Source organism: Cornus florida, unplaced genomic scaffold (genome assembly GCF_030987335.1).
Source record: "Cornus florida cultivar Cherokee Brave unplaced genomic scaffold, ASM3098733v1 CherokeeBrave_3.0.0_Hap2_Chr03, whole genome shotgun sequence".
Taxonomy (NCBI): Eukaryota; Viridiplantae; Streptophyta; class Magnoliopsida; order Cornales; family Cornaceae; genus Cornus; species Cornus florida.
Window position 1 is genome coordinate 55,447,516 of NW_026775573.1, and position 19,473 is coordinate 55,466,988.

The 19,473-nt window shown below is 36.4% G+C and overlaps 1 protein-coding gene across 4 annotated transcripts in view; it reads left to right on the forward strand.

Annotated features, from left to right (window-relative positions):
- Positions 1–2,892: 2,892 nt before the first annotated feature.
- Positions 2,893–19,473, forward strand: part of LOC132300566 (mediator of RNA polymerase II transcription subunit 15a-like) — a 51,652-nt gene continuing 35,071 nt past the window's right edge. The window contains exons 1-3 of one of the 4 annotated variants that reach the window (XM_059797697.1): positions 2,893–2,974; positions 4,214–4,279; positions 5,277–5,397. In XM_059797697.1, coding sequence (XP_059653680.1) covers positions 5,288–5,397 — 110 coding nt within the window. In that variant the 5' untranslated portion in view covers positions 2,893–2,974; positions 4,214–4,279; positions 5,277–5,287. Of the gene's footprint in view, positions 2,975–4,210; positions 4,280–5,276; positions 5,398–19,473 lie in introns of all 4 variants that reach the window. The other 3 variants (XM_059797698.1, XM_059797699.1, XM_059797700.1) reach the window with 3 other exon arrangements.

Here is a 19,473-nt window from a genome sequence, read left to right on the forward strand (position 1 = left end):
TATTGAAAATCAGAACAGATGTAGCATGCACATTAAGATAAAATACTCACAACAATAATGCTTTGAGTTAACAACACGTTTATATATAACTTAAAAATATAAATACAATGTATAACTATAGTACCCCTTTGGGTGGTAACTATAAAATACTAATAATGATGCTTATTTATATTTATATGTATATCTTCATTGGCAATGTATTATTTAATTAAACAAATAAGTTACCTTTAGATATCCTATATCTACCTAATTAAAAAATACATGCAATCCCTTAATATTCATTTAATCAATTGAAAATCAATTCCCTTTGGAGAATTATTTTTCATAATTAAATAAATTCAATATTCATAAATATCACAAAAAATAATAAGCATCATAATTCATGAAATATTGTAATTATGTTTACTACTAAAATTAATATTCATCAACTATTATAGTTAGGTCACTTTGGTAGCTACCAACCTTTACATAATATGAATATTAAATTAGATAGTAACTAATTTATGATTAATTATGTCTACTACAAAAATTAATATTTATCAATCATTATAATTGGGCCACTTTGGTAACTACCAATCTTCACATAATATGAATATTAAATTAGACAGAGATTAATTATATTTACTACTAAAATTAATATTCATCGACCATTATGGTTATACCACTTTGGTAACTACTAACCATCACATAATATGAATATTAAATTAATTAGTAACTAATTAATCATTAATTTACCCGTTTAACATTATACACACATACTCATAATTGTCGATTGAAGTTTAACCAACTTCGATCTCAAAAACTTAATAATCCGAAATTTCATAGAAAATATCTTTTTATTTTATATACATAATAAAACATATTATTTTATTTTCGGACTTAAAGATCATAATTGAATCAATCTAAAATCGACTCTCCATCATGTATGTATGTTTGGGTATAAAACAACAAGTTATTTGCATGTCTAATAATATTAGATTAAATTTCTAAACTCACAAATTATTCTAGAAATTCAAATTGCTAAAATAAATAAATCATGTACATTATGTATTTAATAATCTGTTTAAAATACTCATATACAGTGACATGCTTCTCATTCATCAATTATCACTATATATATAAAACAAATATATATATATATATATATATATATATATATATATATATATATATATATATATATATATATATATCCACCACACAAGTAGGTCTAGAAAATTTTTGGGAGTAAAATATACATGCTAGAGAAGTGATGTGTCAAGAAACATCTATTTAATCATGCAAACCAATAAAGTTATATATACATATGCTTACATGTATATAGTAACTTTCAAGTCATATATACAGGGCGGAAATCAAGGTAGGAAACCAAAATAAATTCTTTGGTAAACAAACTAATCAAAAACATACTCTAGAGACTAATTAGACATTATACAATCATAGCCACGATTTTGATCAACAAATTTAATTATTTAAGTTTAATTTAAATTTATATATATTATTTATGCAAACTTTAGTGGAAAATAACGAGTTCCTAAACCATAAGCTCTGATACCACATGTAAACTTTAATAATTCGTGTTAAGTCATTAATCACAAATTTACATGAATCCCATATCTTAGAACTTCATGATTTTCACATATCTATAATGCATAAATAAATGGTTAGATATAAATACCTCGATTCAGATATCAAACTTTGTTGAGATTAAATCCAACGTCTAGATTCTCTAACCACGAATTAATCTGCAACTCTGATCAGCAGGCAAAGGTAGAAACTGGTTTCTCTCTCTTGGCCTTTTGCACACATAAAACTTTTATGTGTTGTATCATTAATCGTACATAATTGATGGAATATATGCACTTTTATAAAGGCAAAGAGAGGATCAGTTTTTCTTTTAGTAACATAATTTTACTTTCCATCAAAGTAAGAAATAAGTAAGGAAAACACTTCTTCAATAAATAATTACCAAAAAGGTAATTATAAGTTGACCAAAAATAAATAATATTAATTGATATCTATTTACTTAGCCACCAAGTAATATGTCACATGTCCAAATCATGTGAGCCACAATTAAATAAATAATCTTACAATCTTGTCAAACATATTTTATCATGTCTCTGTTTTAAAATTTTCACTGCAATTTTTTGTCGTCAAATATATTTTGTTTTCATCTCAGAACATTTCATTACAAAATATTTGTTCTGTTCCAAGTTAAAACAAGACGCCCGAGAACATAACGCATACGAAAGGGCCTAACCTCCCTTAATTTTATCTGGTCTTAATGGAATATAGCACTAGGTGATTGACATTAAATTCAAACCTCTTGCCGGCTCTTGGTAAAAATAGAAAGCCTCGGAATATACATCAGATATTGTCTGGGAATATGCATCAGGTATTGTCTGGATCTACAACAACGTCCTCCGTTAGTTTCCATTTTCCTAATTTTTTGAGCTTCACTCTCACTATACATACATATATATATATACACAAGAGGATTAAATTTAAGATCTTCTGTGCTCGATTGTCTCATCCTCTTGTTATCTGTATTTTGGAGAAATTTGTTTTTGGGCTCAATTCAATCTCTAAGTGAAATTTTCTAATTTCAAATCCAAGGTTGTATTTTTAATCAAATGAATTGTTTTTCTGAATTAAATTTTCGCATCACAGCTTCTTCTTCTTGATTTGTTTCCCGGTTCAGTCAGACTGGCAGGGCCGGCCCTGGCCCAAGGCGACCAAGGCCGTCGCCTTGGGCGTCAAATTTTAGAGGGCCTCAAAATTTTGAGGCCCATAGAGGATGAAAAAAAAAAATTTAAAGTTAGGACATGTCTTGGTCGCCTTGGGCCTCAAATTTTGAGGCCCATAGGGATGTAAAAAAAAAAAAAAAACGGAGTGCCAACTAGCAAGTTTCAGACGGCACAATCTGCTTCGACACTGCGCAGGACGCAGCCCCGCTATCGCCTCAGGTGACAAGGTATGTTCATCCTCTTTCTCTCTTCTCTCTCCTTTTGCATGAATCGATCTTTTATAAATGTTTCTTTCTTTCGTTCATCTCATCATTTGATTTGTTCTAACTTTGGTTCGTTTGATTCGGGCCTTTACCTTTGTTCCAATAGTGAAAAGTAGCTTCCAAACTAGGGTTTTGTGTGTGTGTGCCACTGTGTGTGATGGCTATCAAAAGCTGAATGAATATATTATGGTTCTCTTAGTATTTTAATAAATGTGTGCCTTTCTACATGTGTCTTTCATGGCGATCGAGTCCATAATCTATGGCAGGCACTTTTTTTTTTTTTTCCTCTCCCTAATTCCACTCCAATCTCACAACAGCAGCAATCATACCCCTTTTCCTCATAAGTTTTTGCATTTTACACATTCAATCCTACGAAAATTAAGGATCCCTTCTGGGTTGAGCCGTTGAGGTAATAATTAACTTTTTCGATCTCTAAATTATGCTCATACTTCAAAGTGCCAAATTAAGGGTTTTTTTATATTTTATTTTTATATGAAGATACATACCACCATTATTGATGTTATTTGAAGTTGGCTCAGCTAGAATTTCAGTTAATAATACTGTCAAAGCACTTGCCATCAGAATGTACAAACACATGGAAATCAAGAGCAGGCCTTAACAAAACAAAAGTTAATGGTTTGTTTTATTAATTTGCACAGGTCATCTGTAGCAATGATCAATCAATCACTGCTACTAAAGTTGATTCCTCATCCTGAAATCAAGAAAGGGGTAATTGGCTCCCAAAAAACACACACACAAAGTGTTGTTAATATAAAGAGTGAAAGACAAAACTATATATGATAGTGGATGCCACGTATAACCTAAAAGTCCCACTACTTCTTCAGCACTACAAGTTCAGCCTCCTATATATATATAGTCAACTCATCTCTACATATTTTTGTCATCTGTAGTCATCAAATTTTAGCAGCTATATAAACAATGAATGTAAAAAAGAAGCTGCAGTTTTCTGTTCCTCATTTCCACTTTTGGACTGTATTTTGGATACTCTGTTTTGACTTCTCTCCTCTCCTCCAGATTCCAGTGAAAACTCCAGCCAGGAGATCATTCAACCAAACTGCTTGATTTGAGATTTTTTTTTTTAATTATATTTATTGTATGATCAGCAATGCTTAGTTATTATTGTTTCTGTTTGATTCTCCATCCGTTTTATGTTAATTGTGATCTTTATTCACATGCTAGCAGGACACTCTTCTTAGGATCTCGTGAGGTTATTTGCCTTGAACTTGAATCAAATCATTGCATATTGAGGTAATCTATATTTTCTTTAAACAAAGCAAATTATTATTATTATTTTTTTGAAGTCTAGTTTTATGTTGATTATGGTTCCTCTTATTTAGATTTTAAGAGATTTGATTTTGTCTACAAGAAAATTTGAATCTGGGCATGAAAAAAGGGAAAAAAAGAAGAAAAGAAGAAGAGAAGAAGAATTGATTCAATCTCAAAAAGAAGATAATCTTAAGTCTTTTAGGAGCAATACACAAATAGAGAGTTTAATTGAAGATTTGGTGAATGTAGAACATATGAATGCGAAAGCAAATGAAGAAAATCTCAATAAACATGAAGATTTAATGAATGAAGATCATAGGAAGTTAGTCAATGAACATGAAGATTTAATGAATGAAGATTATAGTTATTAGTTAGTTGTCTTATGCACAATACACATGCGTACAATTAAATTAGCTATAGAATTTGAAAACATCGTGTGAAAATTCCGCTCTCCTATAATTTTTTTTGCGCGTGTGAAACTTAAGGGCCTCATATTTGAAAGTTTGCCTAGGGCCTCTCAAAATATTTGAAATCTCAGGGCCGGCCCTGCAGACTGGTCCAACCCTGTCCGGACCAACTACAGATGGACGGTTGGCCATTACGAGAGCCTAATCTGTACTTGCTTTCTAACAATGGTTTTGTTAATTTCGTCAATCAACCAATGTTGAGTGTACATGCTTTTCAAAGTATTGACGGGAATAAATAAATAAATATTAACATATTCTTTGTGTGGGTTAGTGGTTTTGTCTCAATCTGATAAATTTGTAGAAGAAAAGACTGAAAAAACTTCTCTACCATAGTCTTCTCTAAATCGCGTCGTTGCTGGCGATTTAGCATCTGGGTTTTCTATTTCTTTTGTTAATCTGGTTCGTCTTCAAGTCATATATATATATATGAGATTAATATTGAAAGAAGAGTTAATTTTGTTGGTATTTGAGGTGAATTTGAAGGGAAATTGTGATTATTTGGTTGTTACTAGATCAGGTGGTTATGGAAACCAATAACTGGGGGCCTGCACAAGGTGGTGAACCACTGATGGATGCAGGCGATTGGAGGACTCAGCTACAAGCAGATTCGCGACAAAGGATTGTCAACAAGATGTAAGTTTTTAGGCATAAATATCTTTATATCATGTCAATTCTCTTATTTTTGTAGATTCTTGCATACATTTTTATGAGTACATATATATCCATGATCGATATATGACCATTTGGGAGCTTATGACTGAGTGATTACTAGTATTCACTGATATACTTCTCCTTCTGAGATTTTGCTATCATAGGAGTTATTCTTGCAATTGTGCCAGTCTTAGTTGTTGTGGAAAGGGAGAGTTTTTTTCATGCAATTTGCTGATGAGCAATGTGTGAACTGGATTTGAAGGAGCTAGAAATATGCTTTGTAAATGATGTATTTTCTTTGAAGTACTGGCTTTAAAATGTTCCTTTTCGAATTTATGGTACAGGGTACAAATTTTGATTAATATGTAGTTTGTCGTTACATTAAGATAGAGGGCCATGGGGACATGGAATTCATCTTTTATGTTTATTTGTTCAAGCTCCTAGGATAGATTACTGATCATTAAACATAATGGAAAGGGATGTGTCTTGTATAGAACACTGGGAGGCAATTGGATGCATTTGTATTGTAATCATGCTTTCTCTTTGTTTTTGTTCTTAACTATTGGCGAACCAAATCCATTAGGATGATAAATTTAGTTCCTTTGCGCGTAAGAATTTTTCTTCTGTATGATGCGTCACTTTTCACCTCAACAACTCACTCAAGCTGTAGAATGGACTGATCTACGTTTAGGCTTTATTACTTATTAGTACCCAACATAACCAGACAGTTTCAAATTTGTAACATCAAAATGCAACAAGGACTGTGGCCAAGGCAAAGTGTAGATGCTTTCATCCCTTTTCTTTTTCTTAATTATAAGGGTACTGAGCACAAACCATGTAACTTATCAACAAATGCAATGTTAGGCTCCCAATATAAGATAAACTGATAAAGTAGACTAGTTTTGTTGCTGAAGAATCAGAAGGTATTCTAATATGGCTACATGCATGAAACAAATGCACTAATCCCATGGATCATTAACAAATTTCACTCTTAACTCATAATGGATGAAATGTATCTGTTAGCACATGGAACTAGTTGCAGTACTCTTGACATTGAATAGGATAAATATATGAACATGCATATTTGACGCTGTTAGTCTAATCTAAAATCAGAATCTGCTTGAGAAGAAAAGATAGAATTGTCAATAGTGATTTTATATATATTACTAGATTTCTGAAGGTTTTATTGGGTGTTCATGTCTGCTCAATGGCCTTTCTAATATGGCTACATGCATGAAACAAATGCACTAATGCCATGGATCATTAACAAATTTCACTCTTAATTCCTTATGGATGAAATGTATCTGTTAGCACCTAAGAAGCACGGACACAGATACGGGACACGGATATGACACGACACGACACGGACATGGCGACACGGAAAATCCAAAAAAATTAGGACACAGGCACGGCGAATAGTATATATATTTTATATATATATATATATAGATATATAGATATGATGTAGTACTTTAAAAATTACTGAGTGTTACTATTTATCATCAACCTCATAATGAAAAAAATACACAAATCATAACTCATGTACTGTAATAGTGTAATGACTTGCCCTTAAATATCTATTTGTTTTGTCTAAAATTGCATATTAACCTTACAAGTTTAAAATTATTATGTACTGACCACATAAGTGAGTAAAAGTTGTTAAATAACTTCACATATTTATACTTTAACCCAATTTTCTTTCAAAAATTATCTTTTAGACCCCCGAAAATAAGACACGCGTGTCGGACACACCCCCCCTACGTGTCGGACGTGTGTCCACGGAGTGTCCGTGCCGTGTCCGAAAATTAAAAAAATTCCAGACATGTTTTTTGGTGTGTCCGACACGTGTCCGTGCTTCCTAGGTTAGCACATGAAACTAATTGCAGTACTCTTGACATTGAATAGGATAAATATGTGAACATGCATATTTGACGTTGTTAGTCTAATCTAAAATCAGAATCCGCTTGAGACGAAAAGATAGAATTGTCCATAGTGATTTTATTTATATAATTATATTACTAGATTTCTGAAGGTTTTATTGGGTGTTCATGTCTGATCAATGGCCTTTCTAAATTAGTTCAATCGTACTATACTTGTTCTGAGGTTAGCTAAGTCTTTAGTCTTTTACCCACTTGATTAGGTCTCACTAATTCATGCAATGATCATATCATTTGAAACCTAGAATGTAACCCAGTAGTATGTTCTCATGATGTTTTAGAGTTTAGTACTAACAAGCTTTATGCACATGTCAGATCAGAGGCTTAAACCCAATACAAGCTTTATGTAGTTTTTCTACTAGAATTTTATGAGTGTTGCCTTACAAGGCTATTGCACATGTCAGATTAGAGGCTTAAATTTCACACGCACTTAAGAACATTAGTAGATAGAATTGAACATTTTTCTTGAAGGATCCATTCGTTTCTTCCTGAGCTTGGAGTTTAGAGGATTTTTGCAGAATTTTTTCATTACCAACAGGAGATATAACTAATCCATAGTTTATGATATATTAACTATTTATTGGGATAATTGCTAATTATTAAATTAGTTTATGCAGTCACGATAGTTTCATTAATCACCCAAGGGATCCAATTTGTTTGTTTTGAGGTTGGTTTTAGTGTAAATTATATTATACGTACAAAATTTTCCAAGTTAAAAGAGAAATGAGTAATTCATAATGCATTCGCTTCAAGGTTAGGAGTGGGAGACATGTTAGATTTTGGGAGGACCTATGGTGTGGGGACACGGTTTTGGCCCGCAGGTTTCCACTTTCCATGGCTCTTCAGAATCATTATGGACAGACATGCCTGGGTCGCCAAATTTTACTGCCTCGATAGTGGGAGGATGATTTGGGATGTGTAGTTTCGTAGAGATTTCCATGATTGGGAGCTTGCGGATGTAGTAGAGTTCTTGTCTTCTGTTATATAGTTAGGGGATGGATGAGATGGTCTGGATGGACTCCCCGAGAGGAGTGTTTTGAGTCTTTTTTTTTTTTTTTTTTTTTTTTTTTTCTTTTTTAACCAAAGCTTCTTGGAGATTCCGGGTCCGTCCTTCCCTTGGAAGTTCATCTGGAAATTGAAGCCCGGTCAGCTGCTATCAAGAGGATTCTCACTTTGGACAACCTTAAAAGGAGTGCCAGATTGTGGTAAATTGTTGTTGCTTGTGCAAAAAGACAGAGGAGTCAGTGAATCACCTCCTTCACCATTGTCCAATGGCGAGAGATGTTTGGTCTATATTTTTGGCTGCTTTTGGTATGTTTTGGGTGTCTCCTAGCTCCACAACGGACATGAGTGAGGCTTGGAGAGGGTGTATAGTGGAGAGATGAGCCTGAGATTTCTGGAGGGCCACCCCCCTTTGTTTATGGCGGGGCTTGTGGCGTAAGAGATATTGGAGATATTTTGATGGAGAAGAGACAGACTCCTATTTGGTCTCTCAATTAAAATATTTTGAGTTCTTTATTCTTTTAGTTAAATGGGCGAAATTGTAAATCTGTGACAGAACTTGTGGATTTAGTTAATAGTTTGAGTTTGCAGTTGGTCGTTTTTTGGCTTTATTTGTGTTTTCTTGGAAATGCTCCCCTCTTGAGCGCCTTTTAATGAAATCTTATAAAAAGAAAATAATAAAAATTGAAATGAGTATTCCATGTTCAAATGTTTGTTGCAAAGTTATATATATATATATATAGATATATGCAATACTTTTACTTATAAAAAAAATGTATATGTTTTGTAAATTTATAATTATTTTATGGATCACTTTATGATATTAATATTTACGAATCAGTTATTTGAAACGTATTCGTCAAAAGAAAGCGATTGGGGGAAAAAATTGAAATTATTGATGCAATGTCTTTTTTCTGATAAGTATTCATTAAAGAGCGTCCAAAAGGGGGACATGTCCCAAAGCAAGTTGCACAAAAACTATTGCCTCTAGCTATCGACAAAATCCAAAAGAATCTCTATAGATTTACAATTAGAGCCGTGAACCTAAAAGAATAGAGAAGTGAGAAATATATATATAAACACTCCCAGGGAGCTCCACGCGATCAAAGGATTTCTGATTCCTTGCTCTCCATAAGGCCTACTAGAGAGAGAGAGAGAGAGAGGAGGGGGGGGGGGGGGGGGGGGGGGGGGAGGGAGGGGGTGAGTCCGTGCATTCCTGATGTGGGAACGCATTTGGCATCCGTGCCAAGCATCAATCAAACTACTCGTGGATCCCAAAGATGGTACACAACATATCCCACCCATCCCTTGCACCAGGGCAATGCAAATGAGATGATTTACCGTCTCTTCATCCCTCTTGCACATACAACACCAATTGACAAGAATCTGATGCGACCTTCTCAAATTGTAAATGGTTAAAATCCTCCCCAAAGCTGCTGTCCAACCAAAAAAACAACCTTCAGGGGGGCTTTCGAGCACCAAATTACAAGGAAAGGACATCCCCTGACCATCCATCAGCTGGCAATAGAAACACCATACGCCAAATCTCCCATGGCTCGAAGCCGTCCATATCCACTCATCCATCCCTACCTTGAAGGTACCTTGGCTATAAAGCATAGCCAAGAACTCAACTATATCCTCTACTTCCCAGTCATGCAAAAGCCTCTCAAAGTGCACATCCCAAATCATCCTCCCGTCATCAAGATGATAGCAGTGGGAGACCAACACATGCCTGTCTCCCGCAATCTTGGAAAGACTCTCTAGTGGCCTCTCGCCACACCAAGGATCCTCTCTGTTGCCCAAATAATGAGCTCCCCGGGGGGCCCCCGCGGGGGGAGGGGAGGGGGGTTGAATAGCATCTTTTTCCAAACTATGTGAATTCTTCAACCATATTGATTCAAATTAAAAGTTCAGCAATTATGTATACAAGCTGAAAGTAAACAGCAATAAGGGTAGAGGAATGCAAACACAAGGAACACCGAGTCGTAACGTGGTTCGGCACCCCCTTGGCAACGTCTACGCCTCAAGAGCACCTCTTGGGGATTCCAAAATCCAGTACTCCCCTTCAACGGGTTGAGAGCAAACCTTTACAAAACTTCATAAGCTTCTCTTTCTTGCTAATTGAATGCCTCACTTAGTCTTCAAGGGTTACACCAACCCTTTTACACAATCTCTCAAGAACAGATAATAGTTTAAGTACAACAAGGAATATCCCTCAGTGATAGATTTACAAATCAAAGCTCACTTTAGAGTAATTAGATGAAGCAAGTGATGAAAGCTCAAGGAAATATAACCATTTGGCCCTTTTAGTGCTGATGTGGAGGGAATTTGAAAATCGGATATTAAAATTCAAAGTCCATTTAGTCGACTAAATGTCTCTCTTAGGCGACTAAGCGTCCCTGTCCACAATTCTGCAACTTACTGGAAAAGTCATTTCGGCGTCTAAGTGTATTCGCCTAACTACTGAATGTCTCTCTTAGCCGACTAAGTGTCCCTGTCCACAATTCTGCAACTTACTGGAAAAGTCATTTCGGCGTCTAAGTGTATTCGCCTAAGTGTCCTTTCTGAAAATTGCTTACCAACTTGTGTGATGAGTTAGGCGTCTAAGTGTCGTCTCTGGATTTTTGACTTCTACTAGAATGTCCATTTAGTCACTAAGTATGACCACTTAGGCAACTAAGTTTCCTATTGGAATTTTGGCCCAGCTGCAGAAATGTCCATTTAGTTGACTAAGTATCACCACTTAGGTGACTAAGTGCCCTTCGCAATTATTGACCTTAACTTCTGGAATGCCCAATTAGACGACCAAGTGTTCCCACTTAGGCGGCTATGTTGCCTTTTCCAATTTTCAAGTTTGTTTTGATATAAGTTGAATTTATACATTAAAAATACTAAACATGTTCCAAAGATGAGTTTCAAGTCCACAAAATCATGCTACAATGTGTGTCTGCAAGCTATAGTCCTCCTTAGCAAGAAATACCCTAAAAAAAATGTTAAGGCCGCGGGGGTGAGCACGAATGCCCAGTAGGATGGAACAATAACAAAATAAACTACATTTCTTGGATTCGTCGAAACATATAAGCATGCTCGGTAAGACGAAGATGGAAGAGGGGTATTGCTCCCTAGCTCTAGGTTCATAACATGGTAAGCCAGCATCAAACAACTAGACAAGTAAGCGAGTCACAATCCCACTATTAACAAGGAGATATGTTATATGTTAAGAGTACATAGCAACTTTTACAAGTTTTGACATTTCCACAATAATCAATTATAAACACTTCCCCTATATCCAATAAAAGCATGAAGAATCAACAATACCAATGGCAAGAACTCAATTCAACTCCTCAATGTCACTATGACACAACTCACACGTGTATGTCATGATGCATACCATGCCAACTCGCTGTGATTGACTTCATAAGGTTTTCAAAGGTACCTTGAGTAACAACATTCCTAAGGACACATCATGAAGCCACAGTTGCTCATTGCATTGCATAGAGTGTGTGGGGTGGAACACAAGTGTGAGTATTGAATTTCCATACACGTCGTCAACTTTTAGTTACTTTAATTATATTATTAGGTAAGTGCTGATTACCTTAATTATGGGGTAATCCTAGAGTCAAATATTGATTGCTTTAATTATGGGGGGATTACTTTTATTATGTTATAGAGTTAACTTTTGATTACTTTAATTATGGGGTACTCCAAGGGTAATGAGCTTACACTCACAGAATGTTGTAAAAGGGGTAGAATGTAATCTTGGTGAGGGAGTGAATGAATGAATAAAAATATATTTCTCTTTGTGAGTGATTCACAAATTATGAGGGTGTGAGGCCTTCTCTAGGTGTGATGCCTAGGCCCTGTTGGTGTGATTCCAATAGGTTTTTTCCTGTTATTTTCAATCCTTCCTTCTGAATGGGTCCAAACCTCCACAACCACTTGCCCAACAAAACTTTGTTGAACAAGTCCAATCTCCTCACTCCCAGCCCTCCGTTCTGAATGGGTCTAAAGGTCTACGCCACCCCACAATGTGGTACTTCAAATCATCACCCATGCCACCCCATAAAAAGAGAGTGCGAGAAGGTTGTCCTATGGCTTATCTTACTCAATGTCAGGAAAGTACCTGCCAACTCATGTCCATTGATTTTTGCCATTAGCCATGGCACCCGTGAGGTGCATAATTTCTGCGTATGCTCCTGCTTGGAGCCAGACATGCCATTAGGATGGTTAGCCTTATTGATATCATTTCAAGGATTATGATCTTGTGTCTTTTGTTCTTGTTTGGGCCCTTAACATTGATCTGTAAGGTTCTTGTGTTCTAGAATTTTTGTTTTTATTTTTTTATAGGGTTAGATTCAGCTTGGCAGATGGAGCTGAAAAACTAGATTATCAAGAAAAGGTTTGTTTGGATTAAAATTGTGCTTGATCAGGGGACAGTATTCACGGGGCATAAATAAGTTAAAATGGTTGTCAAAGAAGCATGTGTTCACATTGACATGGTTTACTTTCTTCTATCATGATCTTGGTTGAGATAGCCATATGGGTTGCCTATTCCTTTGAGGTCATTCACCTGGTGCGTCTTTTTTGTATTCAATAGCTGATTAGGGAAGCTTATTTGTGGGTTCGCTCTAATATTATGGGTTTCAGCTTTCAACTGCACCTTAGCATGACGGGTGGGTTTCAGGATACCTCCTTCAAGTTTTGTTACTACTAATTTTCAACACAATCTATAAAATATTGAGATTGGAATAAACATGAACAAAAGTAATTGTAGTATTTGAATATCTACTTACATTGACGGGTGGATTTTTTATTTTTGGGACTCCTGGTACACGTTGAACTTAAGCTCCGTTTGTTTGAGCATAAAATATTTTATGAGTAACATTTTTTCATGTAGAATGTTTTCTTTATTTTTTATTTTCCGGTGTGTGGCAAAGGTTTTGAAAATATTTTTCATAAAATATTTTTGGTGTCTAGCTTCTAAAAGTATTTTTGAATTAAAATAAAAATTCTTATTTGAGTCATTGATTATTCAATTTCTCTCTTACCTGTCAATTGGTCCAATTATTTCTATACCAACCATAATAATTATTTGACAAGAAATATAAAAAAATAATCAATTGACTTTTGAAAAAATGATAAGGAAACCAAACAAGTCTCTCTATCATTGAATGCAACAAGTGAGCTTGTCTTTGTATTGATTTTTTTTCTCTCCAATTTACATATCACTTCTTAAGGTTTTCGAAAGTACTACAGGTTAATCACTAAGCCAATAATGATGGCAAAAAAATATAATAATAAAAGCAAATTGAAGAAATCAAAATTAGGAAATTGTATGATTGTTGTTGCTAAAGAAGAGATTTGCCTCGTGCCTCCCATAATAGGTATTGTGCCTATTGACTCTTCTCTTAACAGTTGTTTTGTTTTCGGTCACTATCGCACATATAAAAGGGCTCATCTCTTTCTCTCTTGTTCAAACTGATGAGAGAGAGAGAGAGAGAGAGAGAGAGCATGGTGGCTACAGCGGATCTGTGTATTTCATATATGATCACTAAACCTAATAAGCCTATGTAGGCTTATATAAAGGATACAAGGTTAATAACACAAGGGTCTACCAACTATATGTAATTACATAATGACCCAACATCTATATATATATATATATAGAAAACATTCTAACACTCCCCCTCAACCTGAAGAATATATATCAAATAATCCCAGCTTGGAACAAATAGTTCTTAACCGGTTATGACCCAATGCCTTGGTAAACATATCAGCTAATTGATCTTCAAACTTCACCAATGGAGTAGAGATGCTCCCACGTAATATTTTTTCTCGAATGAAGTGACAATCAACTTCAATATGTTTGGTCCTCTCAAGAAACACAGGATTTGTTGCAATGTGAACTGCTGTTTGATTATCACAGAACAATGGAGTAGGAGCTTCAACTGTCAACCCAAGTTCTTTTAGAAAATGTTGTATCCATGTCAACTCACTAGTGGTATGAGCCATTGCCCTATACTCAGCTTCAGCACTAGACCGAGCTACCACCATTTGCTTTTTACTTCGCCATGTAACAAGATTTCCTCCTACAAATGTGCAGTAGCCTGTAGTAGATCTCTTATCTGAGGGAGAACCAGCCTAGTCGGCATCTATTAAACCTTCCACCCTAAGATGACCATTTGATTTATATAGTAACCCAAAACCTGGAGCTTGCTTGAGATATCGAATAATCCAAAGAACAACAATCCAATGTGGCATTCTAGGGGCTCCCATGAACTGACTTACAACACTAACTGCATATGAAATATCAGGTCTAGTGATTGTGAGATAAATTAATTTCCCAACAAGACGACGAAATCTGCCTGGGTCATTAAATAGATCACCCTCATCAGACACAAGTTTTATATTTGAATCCATAGGAGCATTAATCGGACGACCACCCAACATACCTGTTTCTTCTAATAAGTCCAACACATATTTTCGTTGGGATAAACTTATACCCTTCTTAGATCTAGCAATTTCAATACCCAAGAAATACCTAAGTTTACCCAAGTCTTTAGTGTGGAATCTATATTGCAGAAACAACTTCAACGTAGCAATGCCTTCAGAATCATCACCTGTGATCACAATATCATCAACATACACCATAAGAAATATGAAGCCAGCTTTAGTGCGCTGGTGAAATACCGAATGGTCGGTATGACATCTGTTAAGACCAAATTTTAATGTTGCCTCAGAGAATTTTCCAAACCAAGCCCGTGGAGATTTTTTCAATCCATATAGTGCCGTGTATACCTGTAACGGGGTAGGCGAAGGAGACCGAGGTTGAAGAGACAGTGAGGGAAGAGAAACCGCAGGAAGAGGCGACTCAGGAGTGATATCAAGAAGTGAATCAGGACCTGAAAAATAAGGGATGGACTCATAAAAGGTTACATCCGCGCTAATAAAGTACCGTTGAGAAACAGGACTATAGCAACGATAACCTTTATGAGGTCTAGTTTATCAAAACCAGGGCCAAGATTGTGGACATAACATACACAGCCAAAAACTCTAGGAGTAAGAGAAAACAAGGGAGAATCAGGAAATAAAATAGAATATGGAGATTTGCCATCTAATACAGATGATGGCATACGGTTAATAAGATGACAGGCAGTAAGAACAGCATCACCCCAAAACCGTTTAGGCAGACGCATATGAAACAAAAGAGCACGGGTTACCTCTAAAAGGTGTCGATTCTTACGTTCTGCGACTCCATTTTGTTGAGTATAAACACATGAATTTTGATGAATAATTCCTTTATCACTAAGATATGTATCAAAGGGGGTTAAAGAATATTCCTTAGCATTATCAGAACGTAGAATACGAATTGGGCATCCAAACTGAGTTTTGATTTCTTTTCGAAATTTTTGAAAAATTAAAAATAACTCAGAACGGTCTTTCATTAGAAACAACCAAGTCAGGCGAGAATAATCATCCACAAATGTGACAAAATAATGAAATTCATTGATTGAAGAATGTTTTATTAGACCCCATACATCTGAATGAACCAAATGAAAAGGACTAGAGACACGATTATTAACCCTAGACTTGAAAGACACGTGATGCTGCTTACTAAGTTGACAAACTTCACATGACAATAATTTCAAATGACTAAGAATAGGAACTTGACGCTTCAAAACTTGAAGTAACGGGTGACCAAGCTGACAGTGCCACTGGAATGGAGATAGAGAAGACTGAAGAGCCACAGGATAAAGTTCCAAATCAAAGTAATATAAGCCACCAGCTTCATGTCTCGTATCAATCATCTTCTTCGTCTTGAGATCCTGAAACACGCAAGAAGTAGGATAAAATGTAATAGAACACTGGAGAGATTTAGTAAGCTTACTAATAGACATTAAATTAAAGGGAAACTGAGGAACATATAAGATAGACGAAAGAGACAAGGAATCACTAAGTTGAGTTGACCCCAAACCTGAAACCGTAGTGGACGAACCATTAGCAAGAGTGACACTTTGAGAGGAAGGTACATAATTAAAATCAGATAGAAAAGAAGAACATCCAGTCACATGATCGGATGCTCCAGTGTCTATAATCCAAGGACTGCGAGTGGAAGACAATAGACATGTGTGTGCAGTACCTGACTAGGCAAAGGTAGCCGTGGAAGATGAATTAGATGCTTGCTTATAAGACAAAAACTGAGTATACTCGTCACGTGGAACAGGACTGTATCTGATTCAGCTACATTGTGAGATCCAGAAGCAACAACATTAGGAGAGGAGGAAACTTGATTTGCATAACTAGATGGTTTGCCATGAAGGTCCCAACAAAAATTCACAGTATGATTAGAAAGGCCACAATGAGTGCATTTTCGTGATTCCCTGCCACGGCCACGTCCTCCCCGTGAATCACGACCACCACGTGTGGAGCGTCCCCCACGACCGCCACGGTAAGCACTATGGTCACCCTTTGAAACTACCAATGCTGAACGATCACCACTTTGCCCAGTATTCAAAGTTGAGGTATCACTGGCAAGTGTAGCACGCTGAAGGCGAGAAAACACTTCAGCAAGAGATGGAAGTGTGGGACTGCCTATAATTTGTGCACGAAAAGACTTATAGACTGATGACAAACCAGTAAGAAAACGGACAACATTAAAGTCCTCACGTTGTTGTTGCATTCTACAAACATCAGCGTTAATGGGCTGATACATATTCAGCTCCTCACAGACTCCCATAACTTTGGAATAATACTCTTCTATACTGTGATTACATTGTTCAAGACTGAAGTACTGCTTACAGAGCTCATAAACACGAGTGATATTACCTGTCCCAGAATTCAATTGCTGCAATCTGTCCCATATCTCCTTGGCAGTGTCCAAATAAAGTAAGGTTGAACTGATTTGGGGTTCAATACTATTTAACATCACAGAGATGATCTGAGCATCTTCCTTTTCCCATGTATCAAAAGAAACAAGACCTCTACCTTTGAGAAAAATTGCAACAGATTTAGTCCACAATATGTAATTCTTCCCATTGAGTTTAACTGAAGTCATGGGAGAATGAAGATTGGATGTGGAAGAAAGTAAATTTGAACTGGACGCCATGGTGAACCCAATAAAAACAGAGAAGAAGAAAAGAAAAAAAAAAATGCAGAATATGTATTCTGGCCGAACCTGGAAAACGGGCCGGATCTGGGCAAACGGGCCGGATTTGGGCAAATGGGTCGGATTTGGGCAAACGGTACCGGATCTAGCCAAAAAGGCCAGATCTGGGCAAGTTTAGTAAACCAGGGTTGGAATAGCTTCACTTCTGCAACCAAACACGACCCTTCTCCTTCACAATCAGCGCCGGCGAGAACCAGAACTCTGCCACTGACAAGAAGTTCCAGCACCCGAGATTCGCAATGGAAAATCAAGGCTAGTACACACCCTAGCCCTTGCAGCGGCGACGGCAACCCAGCACAAGTAGCGATCTAACAACCATGCGGAGATAGATCGCGATGATGGAATCTCTGCAACTTGCGACAGCCAAGGAAGCCTCGGCCAACAAAACAAAAGGCTGCAGATCTGAGAACGACGGACAAGAAGCGCTGAACACAATGACAGCTTTAAACCTACGGCTCTGAACAGAACGACAGCCAAACCTTCAGCGAAGAACAGAATCGACTTCGATCTTGATATCGATTTGTAAAAGAACAACCCATGCAATCACAACTACAACCTTAGGTTCCCATTGTTTCGTACTGCTCTGATACCATGTTCAAACTGATAAGAGAGAGAGAGAGAGATCATGGTGGCTACAGCGGATCTGTGTCTTTCATATATGATAACTAAACCTAATAAGCCTATGTAGGCTTATATAAAGGATACAAGGTTAACTTACTAACACAAGGGCCTACCAACTATATGTAATTATATAATGACCCAACATCTATATATATATATATATATATATATATATATATAACATTCTAACATCTCTAAAAACTATCTCTTTATTAAAGGGCTCCTTTCTTTCTCTCTCTAGACTGCTTTTTGGCCACTGTGTTACTCTTCCATGTACTTGATTGACGTTTTCGATGCCATATGCTTTTTGTTGGGCTTTGTGTCTCAAATTCCTACTATAATTATGTTTCTGTTTTAGAGTTGTATTTCGTTTGGTAATTTCTTGTTTGGCAAGTCTTGACCTCTAAGAAATTGTAATTCTTATCCAACAAGGAATTGGGTTTGGAACTCTATAAGTAGATACATAGGCTTTGGGTTGAGACTTATGAGATTGAGAGAGATGTAGTCTCATGAGGGAGTTGATGGGTAGAGGTAGTATGTGAGCTAGTAGAGTAGGAAAAACACCGGTGACGCTAGATGCGAGGAAATAGGCTCGTGGAGTGGTGGTTTTGATACTCCATTATTGTAATATCTCTATGAATCATAGTGGAATCTCTTCTCATCCATGGACGTAGGTCGGTTTTAGTTGAACCACATATATCTTGTGTTTATGTGTGATTGCTTTGTTGGCTTTCATTGGATTTATGTATCTTTGCGCTTCCGTTGTTTCAACAAATTGGTATCAGAACCAAAAGTGAAGGAGATCCAGAAAGAAATCACAAGAAGTCTCAACATGTGCTGCAACGGGCTTCAGTTATAGGTGGAGTCAATCTTCTTGGTTGCATGGCATGGAGCTCGAGTAATCAAGGTGGAGCCTTGGAGGCTTGACTGATCGAGCAACGTATAATGTGGACAATCAGAGTTTACTGGAGTATTGTCAAGATTGAAGCTGCAAAAGAAGTGTCGTGATCAATGCCATGGGAAACGATGATTTGCCGGATGAAATTTGAGCCAAGGTGGAGATTGTTGGGATTTGTGTCTCAAATTCCTACTCTAATTATGTTTCTATTTTAGAGTTGTATTCTGTTTGGTAATTTCTTGTTTGACAAGTCTTGACTCTAAGAAATTGTAATCCTTGTCCAACAAGGAATTGGGTTTGGAATTCTATAAATAGATACATAGGCTTTAGGTTGAGACTTATGAGAGAGATGTAGTCTCATGAGGGAGTTAATGGGTAGGGGTAGTATACGAGTTGGTAGAGTAGGAAAAACACTGGTGACACTGGTATCGAGG